The sequence below is a fragment of the Barbus barbus genome, assembly GCF_936440315.1.
Source record: "Barbus barbus genome assembly, chromosome: 30".
NCBI classification, from domain to species: Eukaryota; Metazoa; Chordata; class Actinopteri; order Cypriniformes; family Cyprinidae; genus Barbus; species Barbus barbus.
This window is the reverse complement of record NC_136758.1, coordinates 919,457-942,889: the sequence shown is the minus strand read 5'-3', so window position 1 is coordinate 942,889 and position 23,433 is coordinate 919,457. Positions and strand designations below refer to the sequence as shown.

General features: G+C 42.2%; 1 protein-coding gene across 3 annotated transcripts in view; it reads right to left on the bottom strand.

The window, feature by feature from the left end:
- The window catches only part of LOC306850065 (homeobox protein Meis2), a 78,422-nt gene that overhangs the window by 47,201 nt on the left and 7,788 nt on the right, over positions 1 to 23,433 (bottom strand). For 2 of the 3 annotated variants that reach the window (XM_079385490.1, XM_079385492.1), the window contains exons 7-8: positions 19,051 to 19,165; positions 4,839 to 4,984 (exon numbers count right to left, since the gene is read on the bottom strand). In XM_079385490.1, the coding sequence (XP_079241616.1) occupies positions 4,839 to 4,984; positions 19,051 to 19,165 (261 nt within the window). The remainder of the gene's footprint in view (positions 1 to 4,838; positions 4,985 to 19,050; positions 19,166 to 23,433) is intronic. The other variant, XM_079385491.1, reaches the window with a different exon arrangement.

The following is a 23,433-nucleotide window of genomic DNA, read 5'->3' as shown; positions in this document are numbered from 1 at the left end:
AAGTTTTTAAGTGTGCCTTTTGTGTTTGTGAGTGTGTCCTTTGTTTGAAACTATTGTCAGATGTGCTGCAGTGGAAATGAACACTGACGTGAATCAGACATACAAACCGCTGCAGTCAGAGCAGATCAGCCCAAATGTTTAGTCTGAGATGAGACTCAAAAATGGGTCTGTTTGCTTTACTGCGTGACTCTACAGGCTGATCCTGTTTATTTGCTTACACAATTATCTGATGAGGCGTTTAGCTCATGAACAAAGGTGGCAGATGAGAAATGAACTTGTGACTCTTACTGCTTGTCTCTGACAAGGATGTTTCCATCAGCTGCCGGTATTTGACTGATTACTAAACAAGTCAACCCTCTTTATTAAATGCTGCTACATTTAATAAGTGCTATTCTGTAGAAAGCATCACGTAATAACATTCGGTTTCACTTTATTTTGATGGTCCCTTTAACACATTCTGTTAACTATAAGTAATGTTGCACTCACATATTTACTAACTCTCATTAGAGTGCTAGTAGAGTCAAGTCAAGTAAAGTCAGCTTTATGTATATAGCGCTTTTAACAGTACAGATTGTGTCAAAGCACTTAACAGTATCAGATTGGAGGATAGAGTGTCAGTAATGCATAATAAGATTAAACACTCAATTTTCAGTTAAAGGCGTTTCATTATTGAATTCAGATGTCATTGTCTAGCTCAGTTTAGTTTAAATAGTATCTGTGAAATCAAACTGACGATAATCACTAGAGTATTAGTAGACTGGTAGGGTTAAAGGTAGAATAAGTTGACATGTACGTGCAAAGTTACTTATAGTCAGTAGAATGTCGGTTGGGAGACCATCACAATAAAGAGTTAGCAGATATTAAGCAGACAGTCTACTAACAATCTAAAGAGAGTTAGTAGACATGTAGGTCCAACATTACTTATTGTTAACAGAATGTTCAAAAGGGACCATCAAAATAAAGTGCTACCTAACATTCTCCACTGCTGAAATTACTCTTCAGCTAATGCAAAAGCTGTGTTATTGGGTAAAAATAACATTAGCCAATAATAGCACAGCTCACTTTTCATAACCCAGTCAATTCCAAATGGATAAAGGGATAAAGATTGGCAGGTTTTATGGATTAGTCCTGCCCCACATTATTTTTTTCCACTAAATATTCAGTTTTCCCCAGACGGTCCCACCCCAAACTCATGCCACTGGCTGATTCACATTTCAGGCTTATTTATTTGCACAACTTTTTGAAGGTTTACCCAAGTGAAAGGACAGCACAGGCCTGGAGTGCTATCTTTGTATCCGAGTGCTTCCTGTTTTCATTGCAGGCTGACCCTCGTCTTAGCAGGGCGCCGACCGACTAATTGAGAGGATTCAAAGTTTGTCTCCATTAAATTGTTGGGTGACCCTGCAGCGATGTCAGTACAAACTACACTTCACCGCTGCCCTGCGTTTCTCTCCGAGAGCCACGTAGAAGGTTCTTCTCCTTCTTGCTCATTAAATATGAAGCCTAATAGAGCAATACACCCCACAGTGGAGTTTATCTTTCCGATAACATAAGCTCTGTGCCGTATGGGAAAGCTTACGGCAGCCAGCTGGGATTTCCTCCCGCTAATGGCACTGGAAGAGATCCAGAGAGCTCCAGGAAGAAGAGCACATCTCTGGGGCTTCGACTGCAGCGCTTTCTGACCCAAACTCTGGAGTTCTGCGGAAGCTCTTCGGTCGGGTGCAGAATGTGCCACATGCATCTCCTGTAGGTCCATGCTTTGCACCCCTGTGGGATTGGCTGTTGGCTCAGAGAGACTTATAAGGGCGGACTCAGAGACTGTTCCTCGGAAGAGGAGGCCATCGATTTCAGCCCACAATTGTAACTGTTAGCCGGCGTGGTTTTTTTTTGTGAGTGCGGGGGATGGAAACGGGGGAAGGGAAGGGGTTACGTCCTTCTGAGTCCCTCAGAATAGGTGACAATGGCTCAATGTTGAGAACATATGTAAAGGGACCCCCACCGCTCATGGAAGAGCAGCTCCGCTTTGGCCCCGCGGTTGAGAAAATACAACCTCGCCGCTTTTCTTTTGCCCCTTCCAATGAATGGTTGAATGGAGAGCTGCCGCTACGGGCCATTCAGGGCCAAAGTCCCCATGAATTCACCCGCACACAAATGCATCCTGAACTGGAAAATACATTTGCTTAACAAATTAAAATAAAAGGCCTGATGTGTTAGTGTGTGGCACGGCAGTGTGGTGTAAAGGATTGTGCGGGGGGCTGCGGCCGGTACTTCGGGATAATTTAATTAAGTCTTTTTGGTCGGAAAAGGAATGGAAAATAATAGAAAGGTGGGATAAAAAGGATGGATTATTGCTCAAGCTCATAAAAGACTCTTCTGCAAAAGGAAACTTCTGCATTTCCTCTAATGAAAATTCTTCTTAAGTTTTCATTGCATTTAAAACAATTCTAAATGAACAGGAGTGCGTCTCTTGTGAACGTTGTGAATGGGGATCTTCCGAGCTGCCAGTAAAGACGCCTAATGATCTTTGAAAAAAGCGCGAAATTCCTGCGTGATATGGAGCCGAGTGAATGAAGTGAGAGGCGTTTGTGGGTAAAAGCAGCGAGGTAGGTGGTGGGTTGACGCCTCCCTCTTCACTGCTTTACACACAAGCTGAGCACACCAAGTGGTTCTGGGAGCGAGAAGGGGATGACAAATGAAAAGAGCGCAAGAATAAAGCAGAGAAAAGAGAAGCGTCTTTGTCTGTCTGTCAAACTTGGCTGCGGTGAAGTCGTTCTGATGATGATGATGAGAGTTATAAGCGCATGGCAGAGTTCAGATTATCCCGCGGCAGATTCTAATGGATTTACAGCCCTTTTAATTAGCTGTGTTTAAGGAGCGTTATTATTTTGGCTCGGGTTTGATCGCCGGGACCAGTTGGGCGTCAGGGTTTGCAGGGCATGTCCCTCACACAGCTCTCAGTTTCTTGTAGAGCACACGCTGTGTTCACATGCTCAGGGATGGCAGCACCTCCCTCAGAAACCCGACCCTTCCTGTCCTGATCGATATATCCTGAGCCGTGGATGATGTAGTGACATCAGAGAGGCCGATGGAACACGACCCTGCGTGCCACCTCTCCAAACCGGCACACATACTCTCAACAACTAGCGTTTAGACCTACACTCAACCCAACAAATGCTCTTTGGGAAGAACTGATGAAAACACCAGGTTATCCTTTATTTTAAGGTCTCCTTGTAACAGTGCCGTTATACTTTTAAGTACTGAATAATAGTAATTATCTACAGTGGTGGCCAAAATTATTAGAACATCTGACAGATCTGAAAATATTGACCTTTTTTTGCCTCCAAAACATGATTTAATTTCATAATGTTCATGAAACATGCAGGTGGTTGCTCTGAGCACAACAAACATCAGATGACTGTTTTTATCCACTTTTAACTGTAATATTTGGTGTGTCCACCTTCTGCAGTGATTACAGCAGCACATCTCTCTGGCATAGTGTCAATATATTTCCTGAGAACTTCAACACTAATGTTATCCCATGCCTTCTGCAGCTCAAGCCAAAGGCTTTCCTTTGAATCTACAATAGATCTGTGCATTTTATTTTCCAACTCGCCCCAAATTTGCTCGATGGGGTTGAGGTCTGGACTTTAAGGGGCTAGTCCATCATTTTCAGTGTTCCAGCAGATTCCTTCCGTCACAAATAGTTCCGGCAATAGTTTGTTTTATGGGTATTGTAATGGCCAATTCAACAAAAACAACTGAAACCTCTCAAATATGTCACGTGTTCTAACAATTTTGGCCACCACTCTATATGTACTTACTACATGGTTAGGTTTAGGATTAGGGTTACTTGCATGTAATTATGCATAATTAATTGTTATTATAATAGTAAGTACATGTAACATTTGTAACAAGGACGTCTTAAAATAAAGCATTACTAAACAGCATTTTTAGAACTAGACTGGTCAATCACTCTCAGTTAATTATGCTGCCTTCATGTGCTATCGGGATTATCGTAAATACGAGTTTCCTAATCAGAAATTGGATGTGAATGGCTTCTCAAGTCGTATTTACTACTGGGAAATTCGGAAATAATTTTGATACCCGAGTTTCCGAGTTGAGCAGGTCATAAACTTTAAACATGGTGGAGGGGACAACCATTGCTGCTGCCACTGTTCTCACAACAACTACATCCTTGTCTTGTCTTGTCGCTAAAGTAGTTTATTTATAAGCTAGATATGAACGATCATTCGAAGCATATTGTATGTTTCATAAGCAGTGAAATAAGCATGTATTTGAGCGAAAGTCCAGAATTGTCAGCAAACTGCATGTATACCGCGGTGAATGTTTATGAATGTCAACCAATGGGATGCTACATTTTATTCTTTCCGACATCAAAGCACTTGAATACAACAAGCTCGTAATCACGACTTCATAAGTGGCAAATAGGAAGTTTCCGATAGCACGTGAAGGCAGCATTAGTAACAGCACACTCACATTTGTTGTGAGTATCACTACAGCTGTGATTTAGCTGTGTATGGAAGGCAGCACTTACTGCAAGTGTGAAAATGCTTATATGTTGATACTGAAATTAAATTTGAACGACATTACACACACAATATGGCTAAATAATTTATTTCTGCAACACAGTCAAGCGGAGTGATACAAACAGTGAAAAGTCCCAGTGCTGTTGGCATTCTTTCATCAGATTTGAGGGCTGGATCTAACTGGTGTCTTTATGTCAATGACTGTGTATTAATTCTAGTTTGTAAGAGTTCAGTGTGAGATCTCAGTACTTATACTCATAAAAGAGCTCACAAACAGAAAAAGAGACTTACTGTGAGATGCTGGAAGAGCCATGCCCGCATGATGTTGGTGGCGACTTTGGGGAAGATGCCCCGTTTTTTCTGTCGCTTTTTGTCCTTGTCTGGATCATCGTCGTCGCCTGTGCCGGGTGAGGCCACGCTGTTGTCTAAACCATCTCCTGGACAAAAGAAGAGATTTTTAGAAACGTGCCACACATTAACATTACACAAACCCTCAAAGACAAATTCTTATTTTGCTTGACATCATGCAGGACGGTTGCGAAGACAAAAGCAACTGCAACGTGATAAACACAAATGCACAACCCTGCAGCCCCTCCCCTTCCTGCACCTCATTTACATATCATGTCTGACCGATGTCTATCAGCGTCCGTCTTGTGCATGTGTGAGTGCAGCTCATGTCTCTTCATAACATACTTCCCGGACTTACTTTCTTTCTCCTCTGCCATTAATTGTGCATTAGCAAAAATGATTTACTTTTAAAAGTCAGTTATTTTTTCTTGGCCTTAGGCGAAAATGCCTTGAAAGCCTTCCTTCAGGGCATCTAAATTATGTATCTGAAAAACTCCTGCACTACGCTGCGATATTCCACAAATTTACACTTGCACGTCTCTCTGTTTTTGGAGAGACATCAATCACACGCACCTATATAAGCAATAATCACGCATTAATATTTCAACTAATCACTTTAAAAAAGAGGAAAGAGAACAGATCCGATGGGTGGCGCAATCAAATGCAAAATACATGAAGAATACAAGGACAGTTGAAAGCCTTTCCTTCCCCTCTCTGTTTTAATCTATTATTTCTCTCTCTAGTGCTGTTTTATCGCCCTCACCGTGTGAATCAGTGCTAATGTGGAAGTGACCTCACAGCAAATGCCCGAAATCCACACTCATTCAAACTGCAAGTTCAGAGACGCTCAGGATAACACCGGTGTGGTGGTTAAACGCAGGCCAAACGGAGCGCGAGTTCAGGCGTTTGCTCTAATGACATTAGTGGAGGTGGTGTGTGTGTGTTTGGGAGTGTAAACTCGTCTTGTTGTGGTGTGTTATGAGTGGACCACAGTGAGCAGTCCAGGCCAAAAGGTGGCCAGATTAATTTTATTGACGTTTCCATTTTCACTGCAACATGATAGCCTACTGCTCACAGTGGCTTGAGTGACCTGCATGTATTTACAGACCGACCCGTCGCTTCATTACCCTACGGCCCCTGACCGCTTGGGGTGAAACCAGACGCCCCTCACACACACACAAACACACAAACACACACACACACACACACACACACACACACACTCACTGATAACCAAGTCTATATGTATACAAATTAAACACACACTCATGTCTGGAGATGCAGTGGACACTCATTTTACATATAAAAATTACATTATCCTGTTGGTACATTTGAGCATTAATAACAGGGTGTGTTTTTAGCTGATACCAATAATCTATCCAAAAATCAGCCAATAAACTGGCCAGTATATCTCGCGCTATCACTAGTGAAAATATGCTCTCACACACATGACAGTGAGTCAAAGGAGTGGAAACAATCAAAAAAATGATGCAACGGGATTAGTGGCATGAAACAAAGACAGACAGAGAGAGTGAGAGAGAGACAGAAGAAAAGAAAAGAAAAGAAAAGAAAAGAAAAGAAAAGAAAAGAAAAGAAAAGAAAAGAAAAGAAAAGAAAATAAAAAAAGAAAAGAACGGGCAAACTTGCTCATTACATGTGAAGCTGCTAATCTACATGGCCCCCCCGCTTACTGCAGCGCCGCAGGGCGAATCGTCCCAAACGCTAATGGCCTCTGACTGTTCCCTGGCAACTCTGCCATTTGAACCTGTGCGGATGTGAACTCCAGCACAAAACGGCACGAGGAGAAGAGGAGAGGGGGAAGGGGAAGTATCCCATCATGCACCTCTGAGATGGGGGCAGATGAGGAGGGGGTGGCTATTAGGAGACGCCCAAAGGCCTCCGGGAGACGAGGTGCTGCAGTCTCGCCCCAGGCACTTTTGGAAAAGCAGTACCCTTGGAGAAGGAAAAAACATGCCCTCTCTCTCTCTCGCTCTATCCCTCTGCTTCTTTCTGGCTCAATCGTGACCACTATGTACACTATGTTCACTTTTGAGTCTGTAGAGAGAGAGACAGTGTGTGTCCACATTAAACTGGATCCCAATGACCCACACAAAATAGACAACAGCAAAAATGACCATAAAATGCCAACTAAAGTTCAGTTTCTCACCATTAAAGACTAATTATTAAATATAGATCTACATATCAGCCGGGGTTCCTGGCCAGTGTTGCCAAGTCTGCGGTTTTCCAGAGCAATTTTGCTACTGTAACACTGTTGCCGCGGGTTGTTTTCATGTCTGCGGGTTTAAGCGACCCCAATAACGTGATATTTAGCTCCTAAAATGCAAACATTACGAGGGGAACCCTGCCAAAAAAACGTGTATTTTACCCCCCGGAACTCGATTTTTACCGGGGAACCCCTCGAAACACTATTGGGCTAGAATATTAGTAATTAGTAATTGAACGGGTTTTGTTGTGAAAACGTGGCAACCCTGTTCCTGGCAATTGATCAACCGAGTGTTCAGTGATGAACACATCCAGTGATGTTAAAACATTATTTAAAAATTATAGTTATATTATAGTCTATATTAAGTGTATATATACTGTATATATAGCTGTGAAGTAAAGTAGCTTTACAGAAATGTCAATGTTTACAATATCTTATCTTAAATATCTTATAGTCACTTAAGGAGTTGAATGATGGGATAATGTCCAACAGCTGTGACTGTATTCGCAATATATCATGATCTCAAGAGTTGTATTGTTGAATTATAACAACAGAAATTTACATAGCCGATTTGTTTTAATTACACTGAAAAAAATTATAACATCTAAACTGGTTATATTTAAGTTAAAAACACTACTTAATGTAGCTGAATTAACCTAAATACATTCATTTGTATCAACAAAACAATTTTTATGGATTAAATCAGGTATAGCTCATCAATATAATAATTACATAATAGACGTCATGTTCTGTAGACGCTGAAGCAGAACAGTTAGTTTAGAGTTGAGCACTAGATTGAAGCTGTGCTAGCCTCGCGTAGCCAGAGCTTCAGACAGACGGCTGAAGGTCTGGAATCCATGGCAGCTTTCTTTGGCCAAGGCCCGCCCATGAGGCCATTTGACTGACATGTCAAACAACCAATCACAGTTTCGGGGCGTGGAAATGTTGCCACAATAACAGACAGTGTAAAACTCTCAGACGAATTTTAAAGATTCTATGCCGTAAACTTTAAATATTTCACATACTTTTGAAAATCCAGCGTTTATATGATCCTGATAGGCTTTCTTCTTTCATGAGGGGGTTTGGCGCCACGGCATCTTTGTTTCCAGGCGGAACGTTACAGAACGAGACACACACGTCTCCTAGAAATCCTGTATAATTCAACCAATCCGATGACGACTTCGAAACTCCTGAAGTGTTTGTACTTTTGTGTGCCATATGCATCAGATGTTTAGCCAGCGGTCCGTGGCCGTTACGTCTGAGGCTGAGACTAAAGCTGTGCTGATGATTATATAACATATGTAATCACAACAACTGCAATGGGAAAAGAGTAAAAAGGCCTTTGTCTCGAAGAGAGTTGCAGTCACCGATTAGTTTGGCTCGGACATTTGTTTCAGGCTAATGGGGCATGAATGTGGAGGCAGTGCCGTCAGAAGCTGAGCTTAAAGACACTAATTACAGCCTCCTGCTGAGACGCCATCTACAGCACCCTGCCCCTCACGGACTGAGCTGAGGCAGCGCTCGATGGAAAGCAGTGATCCAGACCGCCGCACTCAGAGACCGCACACTTCAGCCCTGCGCCCAACATGACTACTCATATTCACTAGTCCTCTCATCCAGAGAAGTGTTTACCTAATGCTAATCACTCACCCACTCATGCTTTCATCATATTTTGAGTTTCAGCTTGATTTTCTTCATCATTGATTGATTATTTTTTATGTTGTACATTTTTCAGGATAGTCAACACAGACAGTCAACCACTTCTTCAAAAACATACACAAGAAACAGTTCATTTAGCTCTGAATAACGTTCATACACACACACATCTGCACAAACACTCATGTCCTCGGACAGCTGCGCTCTCACAGTCATTCTCGTCATGCTGTTTTCCTGCAGATGTAATGTGCGGTTGTTGGCACTGAAGAACTAAAGCTTCTCTTTTGGTTGTAAATGAAGTGGAATAAAAAATGCTTTAATTAGATGTCTGTATGAGGAAGCAGCTTAATAACACACTCACACACGTCATGTCAGTGTCATCCCAGGAATGCTGCGGATTTCTGAATCTCCAAACTCTGTGCTGAACAAATGAAAATGGGGCAGCACTGTTTGGCTCACGCTTGGAACGAGAGGCATCATGGGAAAAAATGTTTGAGAACCTTTAACAGAGCGGCCTCCCGAATGACAGGAGAAAGTAAAAGGAGCATCAGCGTTCAAAGGTTGAAGATGATAATCATATGCCAATAGTGTTTCAGAAGAGCCAGCGTGAAGCGCTTCAGTAATTACACGTGTAATTAACCTGCTACCTGTAACAGCAATTATCTCATTACATCATAAACAGGGCCTTGGAGGGACGGCATCTGATCGTAGTGCTGCATTCCCGCCGCCCCTCATCTCATCTTTTCATTAGTCTGCTAATCACTCTGATGAGTTTATGAGACATTAAGTGCTGCGGCTGTTTCCTGCATCTTTGAGCTTCTGGCCCGCGTGAAAGACAATCACAGGGAAACAACATCCCGAGAGACGGTTTAAGGAAGCTGTGCATGAACCAATGCTGCAAGTGCAACTAATTCAACACTAATGCAAAAACAGGCACGGATGCAGGGCAGAAGCACAGTTCCCAAACACGTTCCTGGAGCACCACCAACACGTCTCCATAATCAATCACGCCTGATTCAACTCATCAGCTCATTAGTAGAGACTCCAAGAGCTGAAATGGGTGTGTGAGAGAAAGGAGACGTGGAAAATGTGCAGTGTTGGGGGCCTCCAGGAACGTGGTTGGGAACCACTGGCGTATGTAAACTTTGTATGTATAAACTTATATTTTAATATTGTCGACTTGATTGCACAGATACTATTTGAAATTAACTGAGCTGGATGATGACATCACTGAATCAATGATAAACTGACATTAACTGGAAAATTTAGTGTTTTCTATCATCCTCTTGCATTATCAACACACTATTTTCCTGTTTAATACTGTAAAGCTGCTTTGACACAATCTGCATTGTTTAAAGTGCTATATAATTGGTCTAACTGTCACTGCGAGCAGGACTGATATCAGTGAATGTGTGATGCCTATGAGTGTCCACCTTAGAGTCTGGTGAAAGAACTGAAATTCACACACCCATGACAGCCCAAGCACACTCCAGCTGCCCCTAAACACACCCCAACACATACTACATGCCCCACAAACCCAACTCACACCCTACACTCTTCATGCAGCCTGTCATCCAAATCAAATTACAATAATTGGCCCCAGAGGTTACTGAGGTGCATCCAAGTCTATTCTCTCTCTCCAGTCAGTATCAGCACACACTTGTATTACGGCGGAAAGCAATAATGACTGCGCACATGAGAGCCACTGGAGGAGCCGCAGCACTTTCACACCGCAGTCATTAGAGAGTTAATTACTAAGATAATTACTACTGCAAATTACATCAATTTTCACCAAAACAGGATTTCTACGGCCTGTGAGCGTGATATTACAAACCACACGAGCAGAGGGAACAACTGAAACAAAGCTGCGCTGGATTGAAGTCCTGCCCCGAAACACTATGAAGATTGAGGAGGGTCCGATTCTACACATCACCACACCAAACCTGCATTTATGGAGATTCTCCACCCTCAATTGCACTTCAGACTAACACAGACCCGACAGACACCTTGGAGTTATTACACACAAAGCCGAGCATCAGCGATGGGCTTTCGAGGGCCGTAAGGCCACGAGACACGAAGAGGCAGAAGAATAAAAGCTTCTACACCAACAAGTCAACCATCAGATCGCGGGCTCCATTCGGCAGGCCTCTCTCATCAGCCGTCTGGCCTGAACTTTCACTCACAAATGTCCTGGAGGCACAGAACAAAGCAAGCAGAACTGATTGCTGCACTGTGGCCCCACTCCGTTCCGCTGCGTCTCGACTCTGTTTGGCTTCCTAATGAGCTCACTAAAAACCCAATTCATCACCCATAACCCCTTCTCAACCCTACTTGAAATGCAGTTTGGAGGAGTGCTCAAGGGTGAGGTGGGTGTGTCTGTAATGGGGCGGACCACGGACGAGCGACAGTTCAGTCCCTTTCACTTTAGGAATGCGTGCCTCTCTCCAGCGGCCCTACAGCGGAGCTTTCCACATTAATACCCTTCCTCATCCCTGGGAAGACTGGAATTTGGTGGGAAGGGAATGTGGTGGAGGGGTTCTGGGCAGATGGAGATACAGTTTAGGAAGGCAGATGTGTGTGAGAGAGAGAGAGAGAGAGAGAAAGGGGTGTGTGGGGCGTTAAGTCCCTGAGTTCCTCATTACACTCGGTCAGAGCGATTCCTAAGGGCACCTGAGCTGAAAGCAGGAGATTAAAGCATTGATGAAGCCTCCGTTTAAAATGCAGCTGTTTTATTCTGCTTTGGTAATTAATTCTTTTTCCGATAGCATATTGATTAAGCGCAGCCCCTGATGAAGTTCAAACTGAGAAGAGCCCTCCCCATGGGCCTCGGCTACCTCATCGCAGAGTCAATGAAAACTTCCTCTGATTCTCTCTATCGCACGCACATGTGCAGTTTGCACTCATGAATTAGTCAGCGTTCTGTTGGCTGCAGCTGTCCAGTGCTGCTGTTCCGCTGTCTAGGGCTGGGTATCGCCAACTATCGCCAACTATCTTACGATACATGGCCTAACTCTAAAACTGGAGTGTGATTGAAAAAAATCTGCATGATCTTATTCATGTTATTATCTATCCAGACTAAGTGAGCAAATGTATCACGATACGTCGACACGCACAAACACGAGTGTCCTCCTGTAGTTCAGAGACGCTGTTCACCGTTGGGAACACCTCCAGAGTTCCCGTGTGCGATCTTCTCTGCAGCAGCTGTGAGCTCCCATCACCCCAGCGGCCCCTCTGGGGACCCAACTAGCAGAGAAATCAGATACCGCTTTACAAGAGCAGGAGAAGCTTGCGTCTTATCCATACACTTCTACCCGCTCCTTTACAAGTCAATAACCGCGGCCCGCTGTCCTTCCCACAGTCATTCCCAGTGTTCAAGCACTCTTCCACAAATGTAAAAATAATGAGCAGAACTGCATTAATGGAGGGAGAGAGACTTGTGTTAATCAGTCGGTGATGAGTTTTCTATCGACTGTCTCTTGTGTTTTAGATAAACTCAGACACTCATTTAATTCGGGCAGGGTGCAGTCGGGTGAATTTCATCTTAATGCCAAAAAGTGGCTTGGCTGAGCTGAATGCACCTTACTTATACTCAATGGAGAGGCTCAGCCACGTTGAGCAAGATGATTCTCATTCCTAACCAATGTTTCCCAGCAGCAGGCTCAGATTTCAGCCACTCCAGCGTTCATGGAGTTTCTAATGTTCATCGCTTGAGTCCTCCATAGGTCCTTATAAAACAAAGATGGAAAACGGTTGCCTGGGGCAGGTGTGGTATATGCATGTGGCGTACGGGATTTAAATTAATTCATTGCACCCCTGAATTAGTCCAAAAACACGTCTCAAATCTACGAGCAGCTTTATGTCTGTCTGCTTCTTCAAAGCTGTTATCTGGTGTGCTTTTCGCCCTCTGTGTATTTTTTTCTGTCTCACTCTTTTTTGGCTTTTTATTGATTTTCCAATTTTCTCTTCCTGTAAAATCTCAACAGCAGATGCAGCCGTTCCCCTAAAGCTCCCAAGCGGAGGCAACGACTTCAACCATCAGGAAAATCAAAGGCGGTGAGAAAGAGAGAGAAACAACAGCTTCTCTTCGGTGTAATGCACGTGTTGCATGGAAAGAGGCGAATTGGGTGGATGCGGACTGCGCTCTGACCCGGCGACCCCAGCGAGGCGTAAGTTGCCCGACGGAGCACGAGACGAACCGAGACAAGATGCCAAAGATCTCCAGCCAAAGGACGCTCTAGCCGCAGCCGCCGCCTCTGGAACTGCAGGGAACGCGACTCATTTAGCGCGCAACGATGCGCTTGGACGCCGGCCCACCCAACAGCAGGTGCTGTGACCAGCGGCTCCTCATCAGGCCAGCGTAACCTCTCCAGCACCGAGCTGCTCTTTACTCATAAAGAAGGAAAATGATCTCATGGGCATCTGAGGAACGCAGGCCGCCAGGCCTTTGAGGAAGAAACAAAACCGTTCTGACGCACTGCGGCCAGCTCTGCCTGTCTCCCTCTTGTTCTGTCTCTCTCTCTGTTTCTTAATAGCGCTGGAGTTTGTCCTGCGGGCCGTGTGAGGGCTAAAGGCAGCATTCCCTCACTTCAGAGCGCTTCTGAGGGTCGGCGGGTCGGATTCGCAGATGTCTCCCGCAGACAGTCGGTTGTCTGAGGACCGCGGCCCAGCGAGAAACACACAATGAAGGCCTGACCCCGCAACACCGCTAAACACAACATGTTTTTTTGTCTTGTTTGGTTTTGAGCTTTGTCTACACTTGTGTTTTCCCTCATGACTAGTAAAGCTTTTCCACTGGAGGATGTCGAATGTGGAAAATCGGTTGCTATCGCGAGATGCCATTGTTTGGTATTACATTTCAGACATCTAAACGGTCTCTCCTTGAACTTCCTCCAATTGTTTCAAGAGATTAAGTCATTCTAGTTCTGAGGGGACGAGGAAAGATGCTTTCAAGAAGAAAAATAGGGAAACAGTGGACAGAATAACTTTAAAACCAAATGGAACCAAAAATGGTCCTCATGGGAACATGCGTCTCAGGAGTGAGAAAATCAAATTAACTCTAGTTTCTTAATTCATGCTTCTGGAATGATTGTGAATAATTCACCAGTGCACAAAGAAAAAAAACACCAAATGATGACCCAGGTCAGTTAAGTTTCACAACTGAGTCCTGCACAATTTGCCGCAAACTCTGATACAAAACACCCACTCAATTGCAGAAGAATAAAATCTTGCCTTACATTTTATTTTGTGTTTCACTATGAAATACATTTTAAGATGAGCGGAAAGGGAGCATTTAGCATTCAACAGCCTTAAAACATGGGAAGTGTGTAATTGGAGCTACTTGAACAGACCAGGAGGCAGTGTTTGAACACCAGCCTCATTTCCTCATCCTTTTTTAATGGTTTATGTGTGTTTGTGTTTGTGTGTGTGTACAGGCCTCTATTCTGAAATTGATAACATTCTAAATGAATTATCATGATGCATAATGAGCGTTATCTCGGCCTCCTCCCTGAAGCCCGAAGCCCTGCGTGGCATGTTGATTTGTTTTGTTGCACATTAGCCTCCGTTCTTCTAGAGAGTTCACCGCTCCAGGCGTGCAAATAAGAAATTATCCTTGCTGACTAACACTCCTAATACCTCCTTAGGGTAATTAGAAATTATTAGGCGGCTGCCTCCAATAATGAGAGCTAATAGCACTAACCGGCGTCAAACCCCTCCATCCCTGTCTCCTCAAATGGAACGTCAGGACGGTGCGCTCTGCACGCAGACAGACGGATGGACGGACTGGCGCTCTTCCCTGACACGCTCCCCCGTGCTCGACGACTCATTATGGCACACGAGGGAGCAGAAATCAGAGTATAAAATGAGCTTATCTGCAATAATGCCCAAAAAGATTTGCATAAATACGTTAGTGGTGCTCGGGAAGGCAGCATCTCTTTCTCATCCACCCACTCGTTCGAGAGATACCTGTAGGGCATCGGCGCTGTGATGCGCTTCAGAGACCACACCGCCAAGCACAAGCCCTTCACGAGCACTCTCTGTGTTTGGAGGGAGGAGGCAGGTGGGATTAGGGCCCGTTGGACAAGCACAATATAATGGAGGAGAAGAGGTTAATGCCAAAATAAGTACACCTTCAATAAGCAAAATGAGCAGGTGGGCCTGGCAGTGAAGGTCTCACAGGAGTGCTTCTCAACAATGAGAGCTAACATACAGATGTAAACAAAAACATACTTACGAATGAGCATTGGAATTTATGCGAAATGCATGAAGCCAATAACATGAATTAACATGTTATAACAATAGTAAGTATTAACTTAACATTGGCTTTTAGTTTTAATCTGTATTTACTGTCTGGGTTGTATTTTGTTTGACCTTGTGTAGTTTTCTTGATGGTTTTTCAGGATAAGGGTGTCACACAATCTGTCTATGCTCTGTCTGATACCAAATGACAGATGAATTTGTGTCTGTAGAGTCTGATCAACAGTTATAATTACTATTAATTATGCATAATTACATGGAAGTAACCTTAAGTCAAACCCTAATCCTAACCCTAACCAAGTACATGTAGTTAATTAACATTACTCATACTTAAATGTATAATTACAATGTAACAAAGAAACCTTAAAATAAAGAGTAACCTAGAAGTGTTTTCTCCTCCATTTGTTTTGTTATTCTAACTACAGAATGCATGATTATTTACAGTATACTATGTTTGTCTATAATTGTGTTATTCCTACTGTCTGAGACCCATCAGAACAGACCTGAGACACATTTTTGGGTCACAACCCACCGGTTGAGAAGCACTGCTTTAGAAAGCGCTGGCCTCACTAACCCCTCGCCGGCACAGAAACACGGGTCAGACTCTCATGAGAACAGAACCGCTCTTGCCATCCGGGGAAAACAGCTCTGGAGACTAGTGTGATGGGATTATCACCTCTTAAGGGTGACTTCTTGGCTGACCCCCTCGGGCACAGCGTGCTAAAACAAGAGCCCAAAAAAACACTCAGCGCAGCAGCGGCGTCGTTTAAAGGGCCAGCGCAGTGCAAATAAAGCTGCTAGAATTGAGCAGGCATGTAAGGTATTCCCTTGCTTTCATTAATCTCATTTCTCTTCTGTCTGTGAGGTTTACTGTGCTTGATATTTGTCTGCAACTGTCACCAGCAGTGTTTAATCATGACCACGTCCATCTGCGGTCACACTGTGCTGCAATACAGATGATACAGATGTGACTGTACTGCAGGGACCAGGGGTCTGGAGGTCATGAACATCAATGGCTGTTTCACAGATCGAACGCATCTCATGAACAAGCATGCAAAATAGGAAAGATGTGATTTTTGTTGATGTTTTCTAACATGACATGGATAACTTTAAAGCTTTTAAAGCACAGAAACTATTAAAGATCAATATTTCTATTGCAAAGAATCCATAGTTGCACAGGTCTGCCTCAAATCAACCCATGAGATATCCCTGCTTTCCATCAGTCTGTCTGTGAAGCAAGACAGTTCGTGGGTCAGTTTTGAGTTTAGTAAGAGCTGATCTAGAGATCCAGCAGACTCCAAAAAAACACTTGTTTACACACACACACATATGTGCAAGAAACACACAATGAGGGACTTGTTACTTTTACTGAACGTTACTGAACTTTTACTCTTTTTTTTTTTTGGCTTTCTGTCTATGGTATAAACTTTAACATTATAGAAAAGAATACTGTTAGAGAAAAAAGTCTGAGTTCAGACCTGCCACAAAAACCCGACACACAAAACCCCCAACCTCACGTGTGTGTGTGTGTGTGTGTGTATGTGTGTGTGGAAGGTCTCAGTGCCTGAGGGGCACAACTAATATTTCACTTTCCTAAAAAACTGCTCTGGAAAAGGGCAGAAGATTCCTGCTCATTGCAGCCAGTGAAATGAAATCTCTCAGCCGCTTCTGATGTTGAACAGAAAGAGTGTGTTTGACCGGATGACACTGAACACACTCGCGTGTGTGAAGATAGACGATGGTCTGATGGCTTCATTAACTCATTAACACTGGACAGACACGCTGCTGTCGTCAGTTAGCAGTGATTGCACACAGACAGAGACGGACAGATCCTTCTGTAATGACTGATATTAAGTCAAGTCAAATGTATTTGTATAGCGCTTTTCACAATACACATGGTTTCAAAGCAGCTTTACAGAAAATCATGATGTTGTGTGCATAATGACTGAGTGCATAGTGCCAGTTTTAGGGCTGGGCAGTATGACCACATTTCACAATTTTTATTTGTTTTTGCTTTTTAAAAATGTGTTTTAGTCTATTTATTTTAATCATTTTGGTACTTACACTTAAACTAAACTGAGAAATGTTGCCTTGGGAATAAAATATAAATATTATTTTATTTCAGCTAATGTTTATTACAATTTATGTTATTACGAACACACTAATACACTGATCAAACTGATGAATCACAATAAAATATTTCACAATTAATGTTTTAATGTTATTGTGAATTTAGAAAACACTATCAGATAAAACAGAAGGAAACTGGACAAATCTATGAGTCTTCAAACAGTGAGCAGCTCTTCAAATGTCCTCAATGCACTACATCTGTGAGGACATTTCAAAGCATTTGACCCTCAGAAGTACAGACAATCACACACTCACATTTATATTAGAACGATGCTGTGTAAGCGTATGTCCAAACCAGCAGAAGAATACAGTCCAGAAAGCTTATTACCTGTCTGTGTCTCTCACACACTTTTCAGAACTGTCCCAAAATCTTTCTTTTAGGAACTCACGCTTGTCCTGTGTCGTGTGTGTGTGTGTGTATGTGTGTGTGCACTGGGTGCTGAGAGTGAGCGAGCGCTTCAAGCGTGAACATAATTGAAAGAATGTGAGAAATGAGGTGTCTGTTCTGCTGGCCGGGGTGAAAGGTCACAGAGCGCTGCAGGACAGCTGCATTACTGCACCACAGCACCATGTCTCTGCCTCCTCAGGACATATACATACAAACATATATATATACATAAAAAAAATAGAATCCATCTAAATAAATGAAAAGATAAAGTGAGTCAGTTTAGATTTAACCTGTTTAACACCTAACATTGTGAATGGAATTGAGTATGAAGGGTATTTTCTCAGTATCACTAAGTTCAGTAAATCTCTCTCTGTCCTGACTCTCTGTGTCCGGTCTCACTCTCTGTTTGGTTTGGTTTGGGCCAGGGCTTGACCGGATGGTTTCGAGGCAGTTCTGCGTGCCGTACCGTAAGTGTGTTAGCCCATATCGACCAGCCGTTACTGGATCCAGTGTGAGAGAGTCGATAACTGCAGCGAGGAGAACAGCTCACTGGTACTTATGACTTCAGCGTGATCAATAACACTCTCCTCTGCCTCATCACACACAGCTGTACAATGGATCATACACTATATTATATTTCTATTATATATTATATATTGCTATATCATTAGTAGGCTATACAATTTTTATACTGATTTAATGATATTTTTATTGCCTAACCCTGAAGGGCCTGTTCGCACCAAGAATGATAACTACAGTGATAACTATAAAGTTTTAATAATGACTCTAACTCTAAGAGCTCACAGGAACCAGACGAGTCCTCTGCACAATCTGACTTTGCTGCAGCCTAGAATTAAACTGCTGGTTTGGTCTGGCCAGAGGAGAACGCAACACTATCTCGACACACTATTTCCTTATTTAATTCTGTAAAGCTGCTTTGACACAATCTGCACTGTAAAAAGCGCTATATAAATAATGATGGCTTGACTTAACTTAAGAGAATAGTGAATCCAGACCACAACGATAACGATAATGACACAGGAGGATGATTTCATTGGAATCACTTTCAAAAGAAATTTCCAGCTAATGAATGCTAAAAAACATTGACAGGATATAAAGCTGCAGAAAACTTAATAATAATAATAAATAAATATAACTTTATTGTACATTGATGTGTATGCAAATATAGCTATCATTATAGCTATTGTTCTTAGAGTGAATGGGCCTCAACTCTACCCCTCAAAGAAAACATTTTGCAGCTTTATATTTGAATTAAAACTGTATTAACATATCTGTATCTGTTTTCCTCGTGGGGACTGTGGGACGGTATTATACAGTGTAGCTGACGTGAGGTTTTACTATCCTAATTGAGGTTACACACACACACACACACACACACACACACTGTAACCAGGGCTGCATGTGCAGGAAACAGTGTTTACGTCACATATCTGATATGGTTCAGTAGCGTGATGAAAGTACAGGTACATCACAGGACTCACCTTGTTCGCTGCTGTTGTCTCCGCTCTGCGATGCGTGTCCTCCGCTGGAGGGTCCCGGCGTGCCAGCCGAGTGTGTGGACGTGGCGTCATCGTGATCTCTCCAGGACGCTGGGTTCTGGAGACGGTCAGAGCGGATCCATCCATCCACATTCCCCATCCACAGCACAAAGAGAAAGAGAGGACTCATGAATGAGCTGGAGCCACAAACCCTTCACCATCTTAAAGACTCAGATGCACATCTAAACACCAAGTAAATGTTATTTGTATCGCACATTTCATGAAACTCATTATATCAAAGCAGCTTTACTGAACATCAGTTAATGTTTATAATATCTTCATGCCTTGTCGTCACATTTAGAAGAACTGGACGGTAATCATATGTGACCCTGGACCACAAAACCAATCATAAGGGTCCATTTTTTTAAATTGAGATGTATACATCATCTGAAATCTGAATAAATAATTTTTCCATTGATGTATGGTTTGTTAGGATAGGACAATATTTGGCTGAGATACAACTATTAGAAAATCTGGAATCTGAGGGAGCAAAAAAATCTAAATATTGAGAAAATCTCCTTTAAAGTTGTTCAAATGAAGTTCTTAGCAATGCATATTACTAATCAAAAATTAAGTTTTTATATATTTATGGTAGGAAATTTACTAAATATCTTCATGGAACATGATCTTTACTTGATATCCCAATGATTTTCGGCATAAATAGAAATGTATAATTTTGATCCATACAATGTATTGTTGTCTATTGCTACAAATATACCTGTGCTACTGATTACTGCTTTTGTGCTCCAGGGTCACATATAATTACATTTTGCAACAATATAAACAATCATGCCCTTGAGATTTGTTGTTATACCATATATATTGTTTTATGTGAGCATACTGTATGTAAGCAGATAAAACTGCATATAATACTGTATCTGACTTTATGTGTAGAGTTGTGTGATAATATAGTATACATTTTGCAATGATATAAACAACACAATACCAGCTGTCCAACAGTGTCATAACCACATCAGCATCCTTAATGCAACAAAACAACAACATTAACACTTGTTAGAACGTATTCACCTTCATGTTCACTTTCTTCTTTGAAACACAAACAGATGTTTAACAGAATGTCTGAATGAAACCACAGCTGTCAAGAAAGGTTGTCAGGGAATGAAGTGTTTGTCTGTTCTTCATGCAAAGCAGAACATGACTTTAGAAGATTTTAAATATAGTGCATAAGTCATATGGATGGCTGTTATAATGCTTTTGTCATTTTTACAGCTCAAAAGCATCCTCCCTCATGGACTTTCATTATACGGAATAGAGCAACTTGGACATTCTGCATAACATGTTCTGTTATGTTCCTCAGAAGAAAGAACGTCAGACAAATTTGGAATGACAAAAACTTTGCTGAATTCTAACACTCAACTTAAATGTCTGTGTTTTGAGCAGCAATTCATAATTTTCACTGTCACAAACAACAAACACAGTATCTAATCTGAAACACACACACAGCGCTGGGCCGGTTTGTCATGAGTAAGAGGGCATCTCCTCCTCACCCTTCCTGAGGTTTCTCAGGGTCCGATCGGCCGCGGGGAAACAGGATTTGTACTGTACAGGAAGAGCTTTATCTGTGTTACACATAGACGAGCAAGAGGAGGAATTTCCTTTGCCACTCCAGCGAGAAAAAGACATTACTATCCCACCTCACACACTCAGTGAGTCACCTGCATGTACACTGTGAAAAACTCTAACCTAAAAATGGCAACAATTACATTTTTATTGAAGTCAGAAATATTATTTAACATCACCGAATCAACCTAAATGAATTTATACCAACAAAGTTCATTTTTACATGTCAAATCAGGCAGAAATAGCTCCTTAAGGTAACAACTGCATGTTGTCTGTCACTTACGAGTGTGAAGTGTGCGTCTGATGCAACAGAGTCCCGTCCAAACAAACACATTAAACTCTCACACACACCAGAGACACAAATATCTGCAGAAAGACAGCGAGCATTTGCTATAAGCTCATTAAAGACAAAGCTCAAGATTTAATCTGAGAGCAATCGAGTATGTGCAGCAACACACATACACACACACACACACACACACACACAGACAGACAAACTTAAGTGTTCTTGTGAGTCTCAGTAGTGTAGGTCTGCTGTTAGTTCACTACACTAGAACCGAGTCAATCCACACAGTCTACAGACACAATCACACTCATAAAGCTCTACCACAGATATAATATAATATAAGCTATAATTATAACAAATTATATTATTATAAATGATTTAGTATTATGCTAGTCCAGTCTTTGCATATAAAACAAGTCATAATGGTTATTCTTAAAGCACAACTTGACCCCAAGGATCTAGTTAATTACAGACCGATCTCAAATCTCCCTTTTCTGTCAAAGATACTAGAAAAGGTAGTATCCTCACAATTATATTCCTTCTTAGCGAAAAATAGTATTTGTGAGGAATTCCAGTCAGGATTTAGACCGTATCGTAGTACTGAGACTGCTCTCATTAGAGTTACAAATGACCTGCTTCTATCATCTGATCGTGGCTGTATCTCTTTATTAGTTCTACTGGATCTTAGCGCTGCATTCGACACTATCGACGACAACATTCTTTTGAATAGACTAGAACACTTTGTTGGCATTAGTGGAAGTGCCTTAGCATGGTTCAAATCGTACTTATCTGAACGCCATCAGTTTGTAGCAGTGAATGAAGAGGTATCATATCGATCACAAGTGCAGGATGGAGTTCCTCAAGGCTCAGTACTAGGGCCGTTACTTTTCACGCTTTACATGTTACCCTTGGGAGATATTATCAGGAGATATGGTGTTAGCTTTCACTGTTATGCTGATGATACTCAGCTCTATATTTCTTTGCGGCCCGGTGAAACACACCAAATTGAGAAACTAACGGAATGCATAGTCGATATAAAAAACTGGATGACGAGTAACTTCTTACTGCTAAATTCTGAAAAAACAGAGGTGTTAATTATCAGACCTAAAAACCCCACATATAATAACCTAGAACACTATCTAACACTTGACGGCGGCTCTGTCAATTCTTCTTCATCAGTTAGGAACCTAGGTGTGCTGTTTGATAGCAATCTTTCATTTCACAGCCATGTTTCTAGCATCTGTAAAACTGCATTTTCCATCTCAAAAACATATCTAAATTGTGACCTATGCTCTCAATGTCAAATGCAGAAATGCTAATTCATGCGTTTATGAACTCAAGGTTAGACTATTGTAATGCTTTATTGGGTGGTTGTTCTGCACGCTTGATCAACAAACTACAGTTTGTCCAAAATGCAGCAGCTAGAGTTCTTACTAGAACCAGGAAGTATGACCATATTAGCCCGGTTCTGTCAACACTGCATTGGCTCCCCATCAAACATCATATAGATTTTAATATCTTGTTAATTACTTATAAAGCCCTGAATGGCTTAGCTCCTCAGTACTTGAGCGAGCTCTTATCACACTATAGTCCTCCACGTCCGCTGCGTTCTCAAAACTCTGGCCATTTGATAATACCTAGAATATCAATATCAACTGCGGCCGGCAGATCCTTTTCCTATTTAGCACCCAAACTCTGGAACAATCTACCTAACACTGTTCTGAAGGCAGACACACGCTGTCAGTTTAAATATAGATTAAAGACACATCTCTTTAACCTGGCTTACACACTAATACACTTCTATTATTCAAATCCGTTAAAGGATTGTTAGGCTGCATTAATTAGGTCAACCGGAACCGGGAACACTCCCCATAACACATGATGTACTCGTTACATCATAAGAAGAATGGCATCTACGCTAATATTTGTCTGTTTCTATTCTGTTTCTCAGTTCGTGTCCGGATCAGATGGTGGATCGGCACCGGGAAATGATGTACATGGCCCTGATCGTCGGCGGAGGCCGGACACCTGGATGAGCTCCAGAGACAGATTCCCAGTGAGGACCCCGCCACTTAGACAGCCATCGGGAAAGACCACTGGAACCAGATGAGCCTGCACAATCTAACTTTGCTGCAGTTGGAATTGAACTGCTGGTTTGTTTGGCCAGAGGAGAACTGGCCCCCCGACTGAGCCTGGTTTCTCCCAAGGTTTTTTCTCCATTCTGTCACCGATGAAGTTTTGGTTCCTTGCCGCTGTCGCCTCTGGCTTGCTTAGTTGGGGACGCTTCATTTCCAGCGATATCATCGACCTGATTGCAAAGACACTATTTAAACTGAACTGAGCTGGATGATGGCATCACTGAATTCAATAATGAAATGCCTTTAACTGAAAATCTTTTTTTTAATCTTTTCATTTTATATTATTGACACACTATTTTCCATTTTTGATATTATGCAGTT